The sequence below is a fragment of the Vanellus vanellus genome (assembly GCF_965231255.1).
Source record: "Vanellus vanellus genome assembly, chromosome: 4".
NCBI classification, from domain to species: domain Eukaryota; kingdom Metazoa; phylum Chordata; class Aves; order Charadriiformes; family Charadriidae; genus Vanellus; species Vanellus vanellus.
Genome location: NC_138909.1, coordinates 55,728,071 through 55,746,565, shown reverse-complemented (window position 1 = coordinate 55,746,565; position 18,495 = coordinate 55,728,071). Strand labels below are relative to the sequence as shown.

The window sequence follows — 18,495 nt, the reverse complement described above, 5'->3', positions numbered from 1 at the left end:
GTTTGGATCAAATATAGCTCCACTGTAATTATTGAGTAACTCTTCAGGTTTTTTTTTTCACATTGTGCCCTGGTGTGTTTTGGCGTGTCTTATAATGCGATGACAAGGCATAATATACTGTGAAAAAAGTGCTGACAAATTATTTACATTTGTATTTGTGCTGTCACATGTGGGAATTGTGATAAGTGAAAAAGCTTCTTATTGACACAGAGCTAAAAGCCTTCAGATATCATGAAATACACAACATGATACATCTCTATTGTCTGAAGAATATTCTGTTATTTTTGCTTTTAGTATACTTACTAATTTAAAATAGTGGTAAAAACCACACTCCTGCTAAATGCAGCTTTTATGAAACTTCTCCTTTCCTACGATAAAGGAATGTAACGTTTATGATACCACTTACAAATGCATCCACTTTTTTGGAAATCCTTAGAAGTGTAAGCCATCTCGGTGTGACAAGATCAATGACTGGCTTTCAAACGCTGCTCCTGCTCTTAGCGTTGGCCAATCCTGATACTAAGACCAAAAAAGTACTGGTCAGGGGGCAAATAAAGAAACCTTTGGAAAAGAAAACCACATTAAAATACAATTCTGTCAGAAGCATTGGGGAGGCCAGGTTTGACTCATACATTCCACAGGACCTCTTTCTCTGCTTTGCATTAAGTTCCCCAGGTGTTCATCCAGGGAGCCTATATGGAGAAAGGGAAGATTTTAGAGACTGTTCACTGAGGAACAGCCCATTTCTGATATTTCAGATGTTTTGGCACAATATCCAGAGCAATGTTGTGGGTGTACCTTGTTTTTATTTTTTGGAAGGGGCAGTAGTTAGCCTTTGGGATATCATTTCTGTTCTTATTTTCATAGCTAGTTGATGGAATAAGTAAAATATTCATTTTTCATGAAAAACGGGAACATGTAATGGGCAAAACCCATATGTTTATGATTCAGTGAGAATAGAATCCATTGGCTCATTCCCATTACAAATAAAAGAAACCAACCACGTGTGCGTGTTGTATTGTCCTAAGGAAAAAATATTGGGAAGGTTATGACCTCAGAAGTCATATGTAAATGTGCTTTGTTTCTTTTTTTCTTCCTGCTTTTTTATCTTTAGGCACAAATTTGATGAAGTTGAGGAAAATACAGAAAGAAATTGAGTGCCTGACAGGAGTGCTCTGTGCAGGGGTACACAACACAGAGCAGTGGGGGTTCCTAGATACTGCAGCGCTGCACAGCAAATAGTGCCAAATAGACATTTTCAGCTTTTTTTTCTGCAAAACTGTTTTTGCAACCCGGTTTGTTACTTGTTCAAAAATGTTTGGGTTTGGTTTGTAGTTTTGTTTTGTTTTGTTTTGTTTTTTTCCTAGATCATTTTCATGTTCTTCCTCTGAAGTTTACTAAGCACCTGGACATATACAACCCTGACATACCGGAGTGGAGGGAAGACATAGGGCGGGTAGTAACACGACTTCTTGCAAAGGTGCTCTTTCAGATTGCTCGTAAAATTTTCCCTCGCCAGTCATAAAGCTTGAAGGTTAAGTTAATGCCTTCTCATTTAGAAAAAAGGAGGCAGTGCAAAATAATAAAATGAACCTAATGAGCCACATTTTAAGCGAGTTTGAGCCTAGTGTCACTTTTACATGCCGACTGTAGATGATGATATTGTAACATAAAAAGTTTAGGTCTAACGCAGCCTAATTGGCATTTACTGCTAAGTATTGCTCTCTGGGATTAGGGATAGATGTATTGGCAAACGCTGCTGACTCCAAACCAGGAAGAATAGCTTAAATGTGATATATTTAGAAGTTATGCAAAGGATGCTGTGTAATATAAAAGACACAGGCTTTGTGTAAAAACAAAACAGAAGGAGAAAATTTACAATGTCAGTTGTGTAACTTTGAAAATTATATATAATATCTAGGCAAACAGTTTGTACAGCTGGTTTTTTAGATCATATTCGCAAAAGAAATGTGGGTCGGGAGCAGTTGAATCCTGTAGGTTAAAACAAGTACAAAGCCATGCAGCAATTCTGTGAGATAAGTAGAAGTACCCCATAAAAACTGTGAACTCTAGAGCTGTGCTTTTCAGGTACACACACTGCCAGCAACTGAGTGTGCACACACTGACTTTTTCTGAGAACAATAGCACTGAAGTGCAGGTTGATAATGTTTTGAAAATGCTCGTGTTTGAAATCACTTGACTTTTCCTGGATTTACAATAGTGCAAATCAGGCTCTGGAATTTTGACTTTATACTTTTTCCTGCCTTTGTTTTTTAAGGTTCGTATCAAATGTCAGATTAAAGTAAATTCCCAATTTAAACCCATTCCATAACCAGTGTCAGTCAAACAAATATTTTGCTTCCTTATAAAATAGCCCTTCAATTTTTATAATTACGAAATCATTTGCAAAAGAATATGAACGATTTAATGGAATTTCAGGGTCCGTTGGAGAAAGGCTATGGAAAGTGCCCACAGTGTTGTCATTGGCATTGTGTGACTGTATTATTATACAACACATGGAAGAACTTGGGACTAAAAGCAAAATTTGCACAAACCATTTTGAAAGGGGATGCACTTGACTTTCAGTGGGGGATTGCAGGTATTCATAACAATCTCGGGAACTGAGCCTGGGTGCTCGTAGTCTCACTCTGGAAGACTTCTCTCTGTCCATTAAACACAGATGGAAAAGTAGCCTCCCCAAGCTAAGGTTAGCTGTAATGAATATGCCCTTAGGAATATGCCCTTCTAAATCTACTAAGTGTCTGAACGGCTTACAAAGGATCCTAAATCACTTAGGATTTTTTTGTGTGTGTGTGTTACCCTAGAAATGCACAGCCATTGCAGAGTTTTGCTAAAACTGCATACCACTTCATTTTGCTTCTTTCCATGATGCCACTAAATCTCTTTAATGTGATAACAATGCTCTTCCAGTCTTCAAAGAGCAGCTCACATTTCAGTTAATTTATGTTTGGCTTTGTTCACATTTTAGCTTTTGATGGAATCCTCTCTAAATATTAAGGATCTGAACACTAAAGACTAAAAGACACACGTGGAGTTATTTATGTATTTTCTATAAAATATGAAGAACACTGTCCTATAATTTGCCATATGCCTTTGTCTTCACAGGAAACTAATATACCCAAAGAAACACTCATGACAGTCGTGAAACCCGGTCTGCCCACAACTGCAGACTTGCATGTGCTACTACCAGTAAACCAACCAAAAAGGAAGAGAAGTGTGACTAGTGATAAGGTAACCAGAGCATTGTATGTCTGGTTAGGACAATCTTCATCCTGTTTTGCAATTAGTGGCTGTATTGTCATTGTCTCTATGTGAAATTAAAAGGTGCTCCCTAACTATGTAAAGATCTCACTCCCACCTGACAAGAGACAGCTAAAAGCTACCAACAGCTATGACTGCTGTGTTTGACAGTGTATAGACCACCATAATCTAGTGCTTACAGGTATTAGTGTATTTCTCAAGAATAACTAATACTGGTCTGGTTTTTAAACAGAAACAACAGTGATGGCATGTTAGTCTGTGAAGATCCGGTAAAGCAAAGAATGTATTTAGGGCACTGATATTTCTAAAGAGGGATGAACCATATCTTCACTGTCTTCAGAAGTAAATTAGATTTCAGGTCAAACAGAAACAGAACCTTAACAGTTGACCTGTAGCGTAAGGAGCATCAAGTAGGCAGTTTCTGCCTTTATGAACCTTTCCAATTGGCAAGAAACAAATATAAGGAACACAGGAATGAAAATCAGACATTAGTTTCTCCCCACTTATTTCCAAACCATATTTCTTCCATAATAAAAGACCTTATGCCAGTTGAGAATCGGAAGACTGGCACTTACAATTTATGATATTCATCCTTTTACTGTGACAGAGAAGGAACAGATCCCAACGTTGTGCCTGTATCTTGCAGTTCAAGTCCTGCCAGTTACAAAGAACCCCAATATAAGGTATTGTTAATTTTGAAGGGCATTTTACAACTTTCTGAGACAAGGTCACAGTATCCAAAGACCTGGAGAAGTAGGTAAGACAAAGCTCTTCATATTAACACAAAACCAGGAGATTGTGTTTGGAATTGATGGAGTACACTTTGGAAGGTCCAAAGGAGTATGCTGATGTTGTCCAAGTATTTGAACAGGTGTCTTACTTTAAAATGCACATAGTACAGTGTGAACGCACAAAATTTTCTGCTTTGTGGCAACCCCCAAAACCTTACTGCTCTCCCTCTGTATTCATAGTGGGAATTCCTGGGAGTCTGAAATCCTGATTATGTTGCAGGAAATGCTTAATTTTAGCGGGCTGTTTCTTTAGTAGAGAAGCGAGGTGCAGGTTCTAAAGGAAATTCTTTCTTTCTTTCTTTAGAAAGAAATTATTTCTTTAGGAGCTGTAACTGGTTAAGTCAACAGGAAAATACTCAGTGTCACTTGTTTAAAGATTTGGTACATTCTCTTCTGTCATCAGAAAAGAATCTTGAAGGTCTTCATCGTGTTTCACTGGAAAGATGTGCTTTGTCATGTTGCTAGTGCCACTTCTCAAAGTCAGTGTTGTGACACTATTGCAAGGATTCACCAATGCAGAATGTTTTCTGTGCGTTTGGAGATGTCCCTGAAATCCTTAGACATAGTTATGAAATGTCTTCCCTTAAAGAGAACCTGTTTGTTCTTCACCTTTTAGATTTGGGATATTATGTGATTTCTGAAGGATTGTTAAAGGCAATAATTTCTCGGTCAGGTAGAGAACACCTACTTGGTGTAGTTTCTTTTGGTGTTTTACATGGAGTGTTGTGATGTGATGCTATTTATTAAGTTAGTGGTCTAGAATGGGAGTCATCACTGATAAACATAGTCAGCAATAACAAAGATTGTAAGTAAGCTGGCAGTGTAGTAGTAGGAGTCCTTTGAATAATTCTGAAGTTTGGTTCCATTCTGACAAAAGCCCTTTTTCTTTCAAATTTATGCATGTAGAAATAAAAGCTGACTGTGATTTAACCTGGTTTTAAGAACACAGCAGTTTCAAAAGTATTTAATTCTAATCATTGACTCTAGAGGAAAACTCAGTCGCTTGATTTATGCACGTCTATTACATGTCTAATGTCAGGTGGGATGAGTCCGGTTCAGTCAATTAAAGTGCGTTTAAAATATAGCCTGGAAAACAGTGGCTCCGAGGAAGATTTTGGGCTCTATCTAGACAAGCTACTACATGAAAATTCCCAAACAGTTGCTTTGGCAAAAAGGGCAAGTCAGACCCCTAGATGTATAAGTGGATAAGAGTTTGAATAGTGTCGTTATTTTTGCATTCTTATACCACAATGCAGGAGCCAACGTGTACATATGTTCGAGTATTGTCATTGGAAAGGATGTAGAAAAAGAAGACAGAAATTTCAAATGCTGGTATAAGAATCTTTACTTAGAGAGTCTAGAGAAGAGCACCAGACACTGGGTTTGTTTTTTAAACAGAGAGGTGGCAGTGCTCTGCTCAATAAATACCTCGAGGCAGAAAAAAAACCCCATGAGTATTGAAACAACCATCAATCTAACAGTGAAATAAATAAGCCAGAACCTTTGGCTGAATTCACAAGATTCAGGTTTTTCACCTGTGGTAGTGTAGTTCATATAGGCTTTGGTGGGAACCCAGGGGTGGGGAGAGAAATAACGAACAAGTGTTAGTCACATAAGCAAAAAACAGGGTAAATGTTGAATTCTTCAAACACCTGTCAGGAAAATATGATGTATCCAAAGTTATGGGGCTCAGTAATTTCATTTACTGTGTGAAAGTCAGATTAGCCTCGAGTAGTGGTCCCTCTTGCATTGTGTACCGTGAACATGTGAATGAATCTGGACCGGGACTAAGTAACTCTATTTCAGTGGTACCAGCAACACTTTAAAGGCTGCTAATCAATATAGTTGTCATAGCCATTCTCTTTTCAGACTTTGAGCAAAAAGCTAAATACTTAGGAGCTATCTGGAGTAATTATCCCGTAAAATAACTGAGGCCATGCTCACATCACCCTTACGTTAAGTCATTCTCCCCCTCCCCCTAAATGTAATAAAGTCAGTGAAATGCCTTCAGAAGTTAGATATTCCTCAATATGAGTGAGGATATTTGAATTTGAACTTTTGTGTACTCTCCGTCCATAACATGAGAGAGACTACAGGGATTTCTATCTATTACACTGCAAAGACTTGTCAAAGATGAACACCAAAATTGATAATATCATTAAAGGAGTTGCTCGTGAAGGTTTCGTGGATATAAAGTGTATTTCTAATTTGGCATCCTGTGGAAAGTTGTATCCTAAATTATAAGGCGTAGAGTACAGAACTAGCTTTGATCTTTTAGAAAATTATCTTCAGAAAAGATACAAGCAAGTAGACGGAAAAATTCAGACAATTTGTCACCTGGGGTTAGGATATGGTGGTATATTTAATGGCTCTGCTCCATAAAACTGTGAGAGACCATATTTTACTATGCTGTATCCGCTGGAGAAAAATAGGAGGAATCCTGATTTTTTCCACATGGATGGATGTATATATTTCTACAGAGTATTGTTAAAAATTAAGTATAAATGGAATTCATCTCATTATAGGTAAGGAGGTGAGGTAAATTATGACATACAGTTCATTATCAAATAGCAGTTACTTTTCATAGCAAGAAATCTAAAGTGACACCACAGGTTTTGTTCTGATAGGTTAGAAAAATGGAGAGTTTTTAATATGGATTATGCATTGTGTGAGTTATGACCGAGGTAAACCCAATAGCGTGTGCAAATGATATGCTGTCTGTCACATACTGGGTAAAGGGTTTGGTAAGCAGAAAGAAAGATTTGGCTATAAAGTTTTGACATTTTCCGCTTTTCACAGCTTGTGGAGTTTTGCATGATTTTTAAATATGGAATTTCTTTAAGACTTCAGCTCATCGTTGGCAAATGCTTTCTGAGTTTCTCACCATTTAATGAACCAGAGGTTTTCCTTTTTAGAGCATTGAGTCTCTCAAAGTGGAACGGAGTGCGAAATGTCTGACACTCTCTCTGTTGTATTTTCAGAGAATAGCAGCTATAAAGCAGGCCTTGAATGCACACAACATCAGTTTCTTTCTGAGGGGAGGATACTGGGTCTTAGTGACTTTAGCCGACTCCAGTTCAGGTAAATGCAAAAACAAAGCTCCCAACAGACCAACCTTTGGATGCTTGTCTGAGTTCTGATACGTTAAGGAGAAAATCTTTGTATCGCTATATATGTACATATACACACACATATACTTACTTGGTACTTGTTAAATGCAGATACATAAATATATATGTATGTAAATATATATATATATACACATACATGTATATATGGATATATTTTTGATTGGTACTTGGTAACCGTCACTGTGAAATAAATATTTCTTACATATTTCCGTTTAGTCATACCTCATGATTTGTGTCAGAAACTTCTTGCTTTTTTCTGTGTAACTGTGATGTGAACCGAATACCTGTATTACACAAAACAGTGCCCTGAAGGAAAAGCCAACCAGGCTTCAAAAAAACCCATCTATTGATGCGCTTTGGCTGCACTGGCTACCGAGAAAGCAGAGCTGCTTTACTTAAGCCAGATATAACTGCAGGGGTCTGGGACGTAGCCTTGCATCTCTGCCTTGTATCTCTGATCTCTAAATCAACTGAGGTGAAGCTTGCTGTAGGGTCTCCACATTGCTAATCCTGTCCTGAGATAAATTGTATGGTTTTTCTGTGCTTGAAACAAATGGAAACAGGGTTTTTTTTTGCATGCATTTCCTGCATCTCTGGGTTCACTATCTACCTGGGAACTGGTTGAAGAGAGTATGTGTGCGTACATGTGTGTGTATTTTGAACAGAGATACATTAAAATGGTGTTTTAACCGGAAAGTTCAGCTTTGACTTGAACCTTGTATTAGAATGTCCTGCAATTTTTATTTGTGTATCTTACCCATAAGATATCTTTCTTTCTTATTTCAGCGTGTTGTGGGAGAACAGCTTAGCTGACCACAATCAATTTATGTAAATACTGGTGTGAAATCTTATCTGTCAGCTCTCTGTAGAAGACAAAGCTGTTTTATCTAGTCTCTAACGTAGAATTGTGCTACAGTTTTGCTGTTGTACCTCACCTGGTTTAAAGGGCTGACACGTGTTAGCCAGCACAAAAGGCTGGGATTGAAAGAAGCCCATGTTCATTCCAGCCTTTACCAATGTATGACCTTGATGAGTTCATTTGTTGTTCAGAGCCTTAGTGTCTCCATCTGTGGGATTAATACAGCCCTGTTTTTGCAACATGTGTACTTAAGGTACGTGATCATTTCCTATGATAACTTTAGACTCCCAGAAAAAAACCCAACCACTGAGTGCCTAAATAATCAAATCTTCAGGATTTTTATTTTTTTTTTAATTGGTCCTCTTTCCTTCAGTCACCAGTCACCAATTAATTTTGTGTTGTTGCCTTTTTGAAGAGGCTACAGTTGGAGTGAAAAGTAGAAGTTACACAAATAACAAAAAATGTTTCTTACCTGACAATTAGATAGAAAAGAAAGCCCAAGAACGTGACTGATCTGAACGAGGACGTGCTAAGCTGTTCTTTTATTTCATATTTCAGACTCTCAGAGGATTGGAGGAGGCAGTGGCTACTGGGCTATTGTGGTCCTCTTTGTTATCTGTCTAGTCGCAGTTGGGGCTTTCATCCTCTACAAGTTCAAAAGGCAAGTAAACCTTCATCAATAACATACACGTTTTATGAATTAGGTTTATCCACAGATCAGAAAAACAGAGTTTTTATTTTGGAAAAGAGATTTCTTGAAGAATTGCAAAAAGTCCACTGCTTTGAAAATTGTGTTTTTCTGAACTTTTCAGACATCAAGGTAGTGCACTGAGGCTTACTTTCACTTGCTGTGTTCCAAGATAAATAGCAGCAATATGGGAACTATGGAGAGTTTGTTCAGCTTGTGTAAATAATATCATCAAGAAAGAGAGCTGAGCTAAAATATTATTCCTGATTAATTCCTACTTCATTACTCCTAGCAATTATGAATAAACTAAAGCTACAGGGACAATGAGTGCATCTGCAATGCTGATTTGCTTAAAAAAAAGTAGTTTCATCAGAACGCGTAGCTCTCTGGAGTTTCTCTTTGCACACATTACATTTTAATGGCTGGGGCAATGCCACGTAGGATGAGTGATGGAAATAGATTAGCGTTAATTTGACAATAGAGTGTGTTGAGGGGAGAAATAATTCTAGAAGTGGCCCTTATGTGAGATACACTCTCAAAATTGACAAGGGATGCCATGCCAGCCTTTGACAGTCCAATATAGCTTTAGTCTGCAATTGATTTTAATCAGAGCTACTAGGGTGCTCTGCAATTTAAAGAATTTTGTTCTTGTTCATATGAGTCTGCGTTATCATTGGCTACACTCTTGGTATTTTTGTATCTCTGGGGCATTTAGAAGCTATTGGGTTTGAGCATACTGGAGACAAGCCTTCATCATCATCAAGTCCTGCTATCCTTACTCAGTGAGGATTCCTATTGATTTGTCTCGTTTTTTTAAGATTTATTTTTGTTGGAAATAAACAGCGGTTTATAGAAATGGGTGTGGCGCTGACTTTGTGATAGCAGCAAGTGTAGATAGCGTTTAGGGCACAGTTTGTTTAGACAGAGAGTTTTTAAGTCAATAGAGAAAACCCCTTTTTTTCCAAGAATCTTTTCATTTTCTTGCTGCAGCACCAAGTTTTCTTAGAGCTCGTAGTGGCCAATTGCTCTAAAGAACAAAGCACAGAATGCTGTATCAGACTGTCTACAACTGAATAAAAATCCATTTTGCTATTTTAGGTGCCTGCAGCAAGGAAAAGCATAAAAATGGTTGATGTGATGTAATTATATTATTTCAGTAGCAATACATGGAGGATTTGCTGTTTGTAGTGTGGGATCATAAAAATTGTTTGTGATATCTTTCAAAAGCTGTATGATTTATATCTTTTATTAGCTCTTAAATGAGAGCAATTAAATAACAGACACAATTACTGCATGGCAAAAGAAGAAGTATAAGATATTTAAGAAAGGAAGAAAAAAATTATTTTCCTTGGGTTCTTTCTACAATGTCCAATGAACCATTGCTTTATAAAGACGGCTTTTATTAAGGAGGAAACTATAGTACAATTTGCAAATTGTGAGCTTTAATGTCTCTTGCACTTCTATATATAATTTGTGAAAGTCATTTGCATTTAAATTTTGTGGGGGTTTAATTTAGGCGCCGAGTGAGGAAAATTGTGAGATATATTCAAATGTTTCTCAGTAGCCTGAAAACTGTTGTTGGCAGTGATGAATGACCATGCAGAAGTATTCAATTTTAGCCCGTATCGTATCTGTTTCTGAGATATTTGACAGAATTATTTTTAAATATTCCTGCTAAGCTTTTCCAAGATGACTTTTTTTTCAGTTGCATCCTTCATTTGCAATTTGATCTTCAAAGAATATTGAGCACTTTATCGGTGCTACATTGAAAAATCACTTTTTCCCTGTGTGCTCCCTGTGAACTCCCCCCTCACCCAAATCTTTAATCCCTTCAAAAAGTCTTTCCTGTGATTATGAAGACGGATGGTGAATTCCTGGATCCTCATGGAATACTTACTTGCAAGTATAGTCCCTTTAAATTCAGTACAGTGAGTATGTAAGTTTATAAACTGGTCCATAGGGACTGAGGCTAGGAAACCGAGTGTCCTTTATAGATATAAAGGTTACGGGTTGTAATGCACAAAGGCGGATTGTCAATAATATGTGTCTGTATATTAAAAATTAATTTGCTTAAAGAATGCAATCGGCAACAAAAATTGTTCAATTTTAGGAGATAGTTTCAGCAGAAGAACTCTTTCTGGGCCCTGTGGTAATTCAGACAACACATGCAAATATAAATATGAATTATTTCCACATAGAAATTACAGACAAGTGTAAAGTGTTGAAATGTTTATACTGTCCATAATTTTTATGTATGATTCACAAAATTAAGGAGATGGAAGACATTTGGTGGTGCTTTCCTTTCATTTGTCTAAGTTGATAATCAGATATTCCCTTCAGAAGAGGCTTAAAACTGGTTTTCCCCCACCCGAGTCAGACAAAGGTTTATTAATCTTAATTTTGTCATGACACTGATTGGATCTATAGGACTTGCAGTTGGCATTGGGGCACAGGCAAAGGAGGTCATCTGCAAACGAATGCATGGACACGCCTTGGACTATTCTCTCTCTCTTTCTCTCTCTTTGCTGGCCCAAAGGACAGTTCTTTACTTAAGCTTAAGTTTGATACCTGGAAAGTTGCAAGACGAAAAGACTGGCTTGCAGATAAGATGGGGACTGGATTGGCGGGGAGGTTACAGCTTCGTATGTGAGAGCATTTCATCCGTTTGCAACGAGCAGAGGCACTGTTCAGGACTTGAGATGAAAAATAGAGAGAAAATAGTGAACTTCTGTGTAGACCATGCTTCGATAGAAAATGGAGAAACGTGTTCCAAACTGCCTGATCATTCCTAAGTGCCCAGGCTCCTTGTCCCCAAGCATGGGCACTGCTCTCCCTGCCCAGATTATCTCTGAAGTTCATGTTGTCAGAACTTGGATCTTAATTTACACACATTTTTGTCAGGCAGAATTGTGAGATGAAAGACGGTGTTGGCAAGACATCAGGGACTAATCTAATACCTCTTCTTTATGAATCTTTCAGAGCAATCAGGACAGCTATGATGAAGCTTTCTGCTGCTGTTTGATCTGCCAGTTTTTGAAAACTGCAATACCCAGCGCTAAAAATTGGTGTCCCTCACAAGAAGTAAATCTCACGAGATTAGTTTGAGGGAGAGCAGTAATCTAAAAATAAGAGTCCTGCATAAGATTCTGTGTCAAATGCCTCATATGCAGAAAACAAAGAGAGTATTTTATATAATTAAGTAGGGGGTTAGGGGATAAACAGAGGCAGTATCACATAGAGGTAGTGGGATTTTGGCTGATTAGTTATATGCAAAGTAAAAACCACCACAGTCTCATCACTCCTGAAGGAATGCCCATTAAAAAGAAAAGACTAAAACTGTATTATTTCCAACTACTCCAATCAAAACTAAAATTGTAGGGTCTGCTGCATAATCAGAGCTGTCATGACTGTCTAGTTAATGATTAGGTGACTGCAGGTTATATCATTTTCAATATACCGTAATCCCAAAGACTAAGATGACTGCTGCCCCCTGTTCTTATATACAATAAAATTGGAAGCAGATGTCAATTTGTCTCTCTGCGCTCCCTGCCCACCCCTGCCATTTTATCTGCTGGCCTCTTTGTGCACCCAGTCACTTCTCCCCAGGAACATGTGCTCAGAAAGCTGGTGCTGGAGTCCCTGGAGCCCGTGGAGCGACTCCTGGCAATCTCAAGTGGTTCGTTGCTTTAGACCAAAAAAAATAAAAAGCCAAAAAGTCTTGACGCACGTAGGGTTTTGATCCTTTGTGTTTAGATCCTTGTGTTTAGATAGTTCGGGGGAAATTTTTCAGGATGGCAGTGAGGAGTGAGAGGTGATACCCCAGCTGCTAAATCAGACTGCGGCGTCAGCAGAAGAGGCGGTGCAGCCAATGAACATGGATGACGGGCAAGCCAAGAATAATTTGCCTTTTCTTTGCTCTTGCTTTCCAAGTATGGAAATCCCCGATCTGATGCCTCAAGCAAACAATATGTTACAATGCTCACTAGTACGCTTCAGTTGTTTAAGCGTCCAGGTAAAATGGAGTACAGCTGCTTTGTTTGACCTGAACAATATGAAGCAGCTGGAAAATATTTTTGAGAAATCAGGTCCATTTTTTTAATGCAGATCTGGAATCTTAAATAAAGATCTGGGATCTGCATGTATTTTTTTTCTATACCGTACCATCTTTACTAAATCTGGTTCAGTAAAAGAACACTTTTTCCGTTCCCTTTGAAACAATGTTTATATTTTTTGTGGGTTTCAAGTCGCCATCCAGAAAAGATTTCATCATCCTTTCTGAGCAAGCTTCTATGGTGTGGGGCGCTGGGCAACAGTTTAGAGAAGACAAATAGCACTGTCTGCACTGTGCGATGTGGAGGAAAGGAAATTTCTGTTCTAGCCACATCAGAGCTGCCATAGAATCATTATGTTACTTGTGGAAGATCTGAAATCAGCCTTTTCTTATTTTTTACTTCTGTATAACAACAGGATACTACAGTAGCCAAACCAGAGCAAATAGTTGGCTTTTCTACTTAGATAGTTTACCTGGTTAATAGGAGCGAATTCAGTTCTCTAAAAGAATGTGAAAATCTTCATCTTTTAATTTGTATACAGACTACTGCCAGTGTACTTGAAGCTGCATACGTTGTTTTCACAAATTGCCGCGAATCTACTTCAGCCAAATTTATACCATTTTGTGTGTATTCCATTTTACCCTACTACTATCAAGTGCCACTTTTGGTAAATGAACCCCCTCCTGGGTCATTTCCACAATCTGGACCAGAACTGTTATCTTTCTGCCTCATTGACTTACTATCTCATTTTCAGTCTTGGAGAAAAGCTATCTTTTTTCCCCACCTTGCTTATACTGCTTTTACATTCCGTGAGAGCAAGTTTAGTCCCAGTCCGTGCCATTTAGTTATAAAAAAAACCAGGCACTAATTTAATGATCCATAACAATTCATAAAAACTTTGTCAGAAATCAAAGTAATAGCATGTAAAAAAGATTTCTGAAATGAGAGAGGCAAGTAAATCAGGAGTGCCTTAAAGCACAAAGTCAGTCATCTAAACATTAATCCAAACATAAGAAAGCCAACACCACAATAAAGTATTCCATTTAATGGATTATTATTGTTGTTTCTTTTATTTAAGTTCCAAGAGTATGCTACATTATTCCATATCCTTTGCCATGTGAATATGTTCCTATTTTTTATACTAAACAGAATCTTAATCAAGCCTCTGGAAAATGAATGAAGTTGCATAAAGGCCAATGAATATTGGCTCCACAAGGAAGGAATTGAAAGCCGAATAAACTAGAGAGTTTTAATGAGTGGGAATCAATATCTCATCCCCCTCCTGCTGTTTCTTGCTGCTGAACATTTTTAAGTGCAAACAGTTTCCTTGGCTATGAACTGATTAGAATTTGTTAATATAGGGAAGAAAAAAATGCTTTCTGGAGTATCTTCTAAAAGGTGTGGGACCTGGAGAGTTTGGTGAAAGCCACGTGCTGTGATGTTCATTACTTCTGTGCAGAATTAAGTCTCCAGTTCATACGGAGACTTCTGATCCACAAAGCAGGCATGAATATTTCTTCTTCTTCATGATTGAAATAAAATGCTACAGAGAAAACAAAAGGAACTAAAAATGTAAACCATGGAGTGCTGCTCAGCAGAGGTAATTGTCTCCAGTGATGGATGCGAAGCACATGCATTTTGCAGCTGAAGAGTAAACCCCCAAAAGAAACGATTGCATAATCTTTTTCTCTGTTCTTATAAGTGTGCTTTCAATTTTCATATTGCTGATATAAATCTCTTGGGTCAAATTTCATGTCTTGTCATGGTTTCACAGTAGTCTTTTATGTAGACCCAAACATTTCAGCTCTGCCTACTTCAAACAGTTATATTGGACTCAACATAAATTGCTTCCTTACGGAAGAGCAAAGCACATCAGGGTACACTAGGGTTTTTCTCTGTATAATTAGGTGTAGCAGCTTCCTTCCTACATGTTAGAGCAGTAAGGAGCGACTGGAAAATTGCCAGAATCAGGCCCATCTTTAGCAAGGATTCGGTATCCGCATCCTGTTTCATCCCACAGTGCGGTTGTCCCTTATAAACAGAACATCTGGCACATGTGTTAAAAATGCCTCTTGAAAAGGCTTGGACTATCGTTTTCTTCAGTCTGGTTGAGTCTCTTCCTTGTAAAATGGAGCCAATATGAAACACGTAGACATGTCTATAATGTATAAAATGTCAAATGCCTACAGTGTATGCCTTCACAAACCCTGTAATATTCTCCTTCCTCCCATCCATACTCTGGGTTGCAAGCTAAGATTGCTTTCCTCTGTAAGTGAGAGGAGCAAAGGAAAGTATGGAAGAGTCACTGAGTACCTCAACTTTATACCTTCCACGAAGGATCTGTCCTTAGCAGGACTGGGCTCATGGGGTTTAGGTGAGTGAGAAATAACAGCTTACGCCTTTTCTCCTTTTACGCATAACCCATAAAGAAGTGGTCTTAACAACAACATGTTTATTGGTTATTTGTGAACTTGTGAGGTTTCCTCATTCAGGAACCCCTTAATACGTTTAATAGTACAAGTTGTGATTGTGGTAATCTCTAACTAGTAAGTCTTACCAGAGTTGTGAGTTGAAGCCTCAGGATTTGCACCAAAGGACACACCTTGTTCACCTGGTTTCAGACAGGTCCTTCAGCCTGGGCAGACAACAGTTAGACCAGCAGCTCTGCTCTATTTATTTAAGTGCAAAGGTCTGATGTGCTGTATGGGTTTGAGATGAATAATGTTTTTATTGTGTCAAAAATATTTTCATAATGCCATTGATGCTTCTGCAATCTGTCAAATACAGTTTTGAGAAGGTCCCCTAATTATCACAGAAACACGTGTGCTAATTCTGCAGATGTGTTGCAAAGACATTCTTCTGGGGTTTGTTTCCCTTAGGCGTTTGGCCATGGACTGAAAGTGAGCAATTTGACAGGTCTGATGCAGGTCTGATTGAGAGGGATTTTGTTCTCCACATGACCAGTTTCATTAGCAGACACATTAAAAACAGTCTGGAGTTACTGGCCCTAGAGAAAAAAGTCAAAATTAATTACCTAATGTATTTGTTTAGGTAATGAGGAATGTCCTTCCCCTTTCAACGTGGCTTTTTTCATCCTGTTAATGGGAGGAGAGTGATGCAGAGCTTGGCTTTATGTGTATGTTTGTGTTGGAGGAGCCCTTCGATCTGTTGAAGTGGTCATAATAGTTGTGTTGTGCTATGAGAACTTCTTTCCATCCTTGTCCTTTGCATTTGGTTAGTCCTGTGCTTTATTTACTCCATGCTCACTGAGATATAGAAAAGAGCAAGAGCGATCAGATTTCTTTCTTTGTGCTGCTTATAAATAATGAGATAAAATACCTGATTTCTGTGTACCTATAATTTTGTGTGTGTGTGTATACACATACCTATACAGATATGTGCGTGTGTGTATATATGCAGGCATATAGGATGAAAATCATTTATTGGATAGTTCAAATTAAAGGGAGGGGATCCTCCAGTCATCTTTCATTGTTTAGAAATGTCTATTTATTCTAATTACTTTGATGCAATGGAAGATACAGTTCAAAAAAGTTTGCTCTGTAAGTTTATAAGACAGTGCCACCTGGTAAAGAGCCTTTCTTCTGAAATGACATTTAAAGATAGGTCATCTTCAAAAGCCTAGAGAAAACAGAGCAACCTGGGTATTTATCCAGCGTTTAAACTGCTGCTGCCAGAATATGGAGTAGAAGATGATCGTTCTTAGAGACATGCCTAAAAATTAGTGTCACTTTTTTTATCTTCTCACTATCTAAGGGAGCTCAGCAGAAATCACAGCTTAACCTCAGCAGTTCAATCCCATTTTCTCTTTTCTTCTGGGGTCTGCCCATTGCAGTAATCTTTGTTTAAGCGCAGACTTTGACAGCGTTGATCTGCTGTCATGCTGATCAAGCTGTCAAGCTGCTTCTTGCAGTGTAGGAAAAGGAGCTCACAACCTGCAACTCCCTAATTGGAACTGCTTGGTGCCTCGGAAATGATGTCCTTATGTGCCCGGGCAGATTGCAGGTGAATGCAGCTACAACAAAGGATATGGCTCTCTAGAAATGTTTAAACCATAATTTCTGTTACAAAGTTAGAAGTCCCTGATTATTCCTTTTGATTTTACAAAGTCTAATTCAAGTTAATCTACTTAAGAACTCTTTATCAATACTTACTTTTAAGCCTCCCAGGCTCAGCCATGGTGCTAATTGTCCATTAGAGCTGATAGAGCCATTTAATAATATGCTTTTTGTTTTTTCTAGATTCAAATCGGAATGAATTAATTAAATGCTGTCTGCTACAGAAAGTTCTGTTTAATTCAGCAATTCCCAGTAGTCCTGGGCCAAGCTCTACTCTCTGTCTCCTTCAGTGCTGCCTGCTAAACTTCTCTAACCTTCCCCGTTGTCTTATTTGCCCTTATTGATGCCTATTTGCCTCCTTACCCCTTGCTCCTGGCCTCCTGGTTCTTCACTCTTTGTTCCCTTTCTATTCCCAGTTTCCTGGATTTCTCCTGCTTCTTTCTCCTCACCCCTGATGGAGTATGAGAATGCTATTTGATGCTATCACACACCTTCAGTGTCAGCCCACCTCACCAGGGAGATGTGATCGTAGAATGGTTTGGGTTGGAAGGGACTTTAAAGATCATCTAGTTCCACCCCCCCTGCCATAAGCAGGGATACCTTCCGCTAGATCGGGTTACTTGAAGAACCATCCAATCATCCTTGAACCACTTCCAGGGATGGGGCATCCACAACTTCTCTGGGCAACCTGTTCCAGTGTCTCGCCACCCTCACAGTGAAGAATTTATTCCTAAGATCTAATCTAAATCTACCCTCTTGCAGTTCCAAACTATTACCCCTCATCCTGTCACTATACTCCCTGATAGAGAGTCCCTCTCCATCTTTTCTGTAGGCCCCCTTTAGGTACTGGAAGGCTGCTGTAAGGTGTCCCTGGAGCCTTCTCTTCTCCAGGCTGAACCACCCCAACTCTCTCAGTCTGTCCTTATAGGAGAGGTGTTCAAGCCCTCTGGTCATCTTCGTGACCTTCCTCTGGACCTGTTGGAGCAGGTCCATGTCCTTCTTATGTTGGGGGCCCCAGAGCTGAACACAGTACTCCAGGTGGGGTCTCACGAGAGATGATGATTGTGATCCAGCTTAATGTTTGTGAAGATACCTGGAATCAGGAATGAACGTGTCTTGGACCTTTTTATTGCTTGAATTCTGAAAAATAGCTTTTCTGTGGGTTTAAGGTTTGTTTTTTTTTTGTAGTATTGTTCATTGTCTGTCAATCTTAGTCAAGAAATTGATGCTTAATTATTACGTTGGTATGAACGTTGTAATGAGGCAGTTACACAAAACTGACTGAGAATAAGAAGTTGGTACGTTTAGGTTGTGAAATCAAAATTAAGGAAGAGTGGGATTGGTGCTTTTTTGTGATTCTGGTGTGCTTCGCTCTGCCGAAGCTCTGCTCTGATGCCAGTGTGTGCGCAACACAAAGAAACTCCATCACAAGACTTTTTCTCCTTGTCCAATTTAGGAAACTGCCAGGCAGAAATGTCTATGCCCAGATGCACAACGAAAAAGAGCAGGAGATGACAAGCCCTGTTAATCATAGTGAAGACACCCAGAACATCATCCAGGGTGAGGAGTTTATTGATGATGATCTGGACTCTCAAACACTAGGTAACGCAAGAGGT

The 18,495-nt window shown here is 38.7% G+C and overlaps 1 protein-coding gene across 1 annotated transcript in view; it reads left to right on the top strand.

Annotated features, from left to right (window-relative positions):
* SORCS2 (sortilin related VPS10 domain containing receptor 2) overlaps positions 1-18,495 on the top strand; it is a gene marked incomplete at both ends in the record, with an annotated part of 571,047 nt that overhangs the window by 549,961 nt on the left and 2,591 nt on the right. Inside the window, 5 exons of the mRNA XM_082482792.1 lie at positions 1,368-1,480; positions 3,127-3,252; positions 7,055-7,154; positions 8,622-8,724; positions 18,336-18,493. Coding sequence (XP_082338918.1) covers positions 1,368-1,480; positions 3,127-3,252; positions 7,055-7,154; positions 8,622-8,724; positions 18,336-18,493 — 600 coding nt within the window. The remainder of the gene's footprint in view (positions 1-1,367; positions 1,481-3,126; positions 3,253-7,054; positions 7,155-8,621; positions 8,725-18,335; positions 18,494-18,495) is intronic.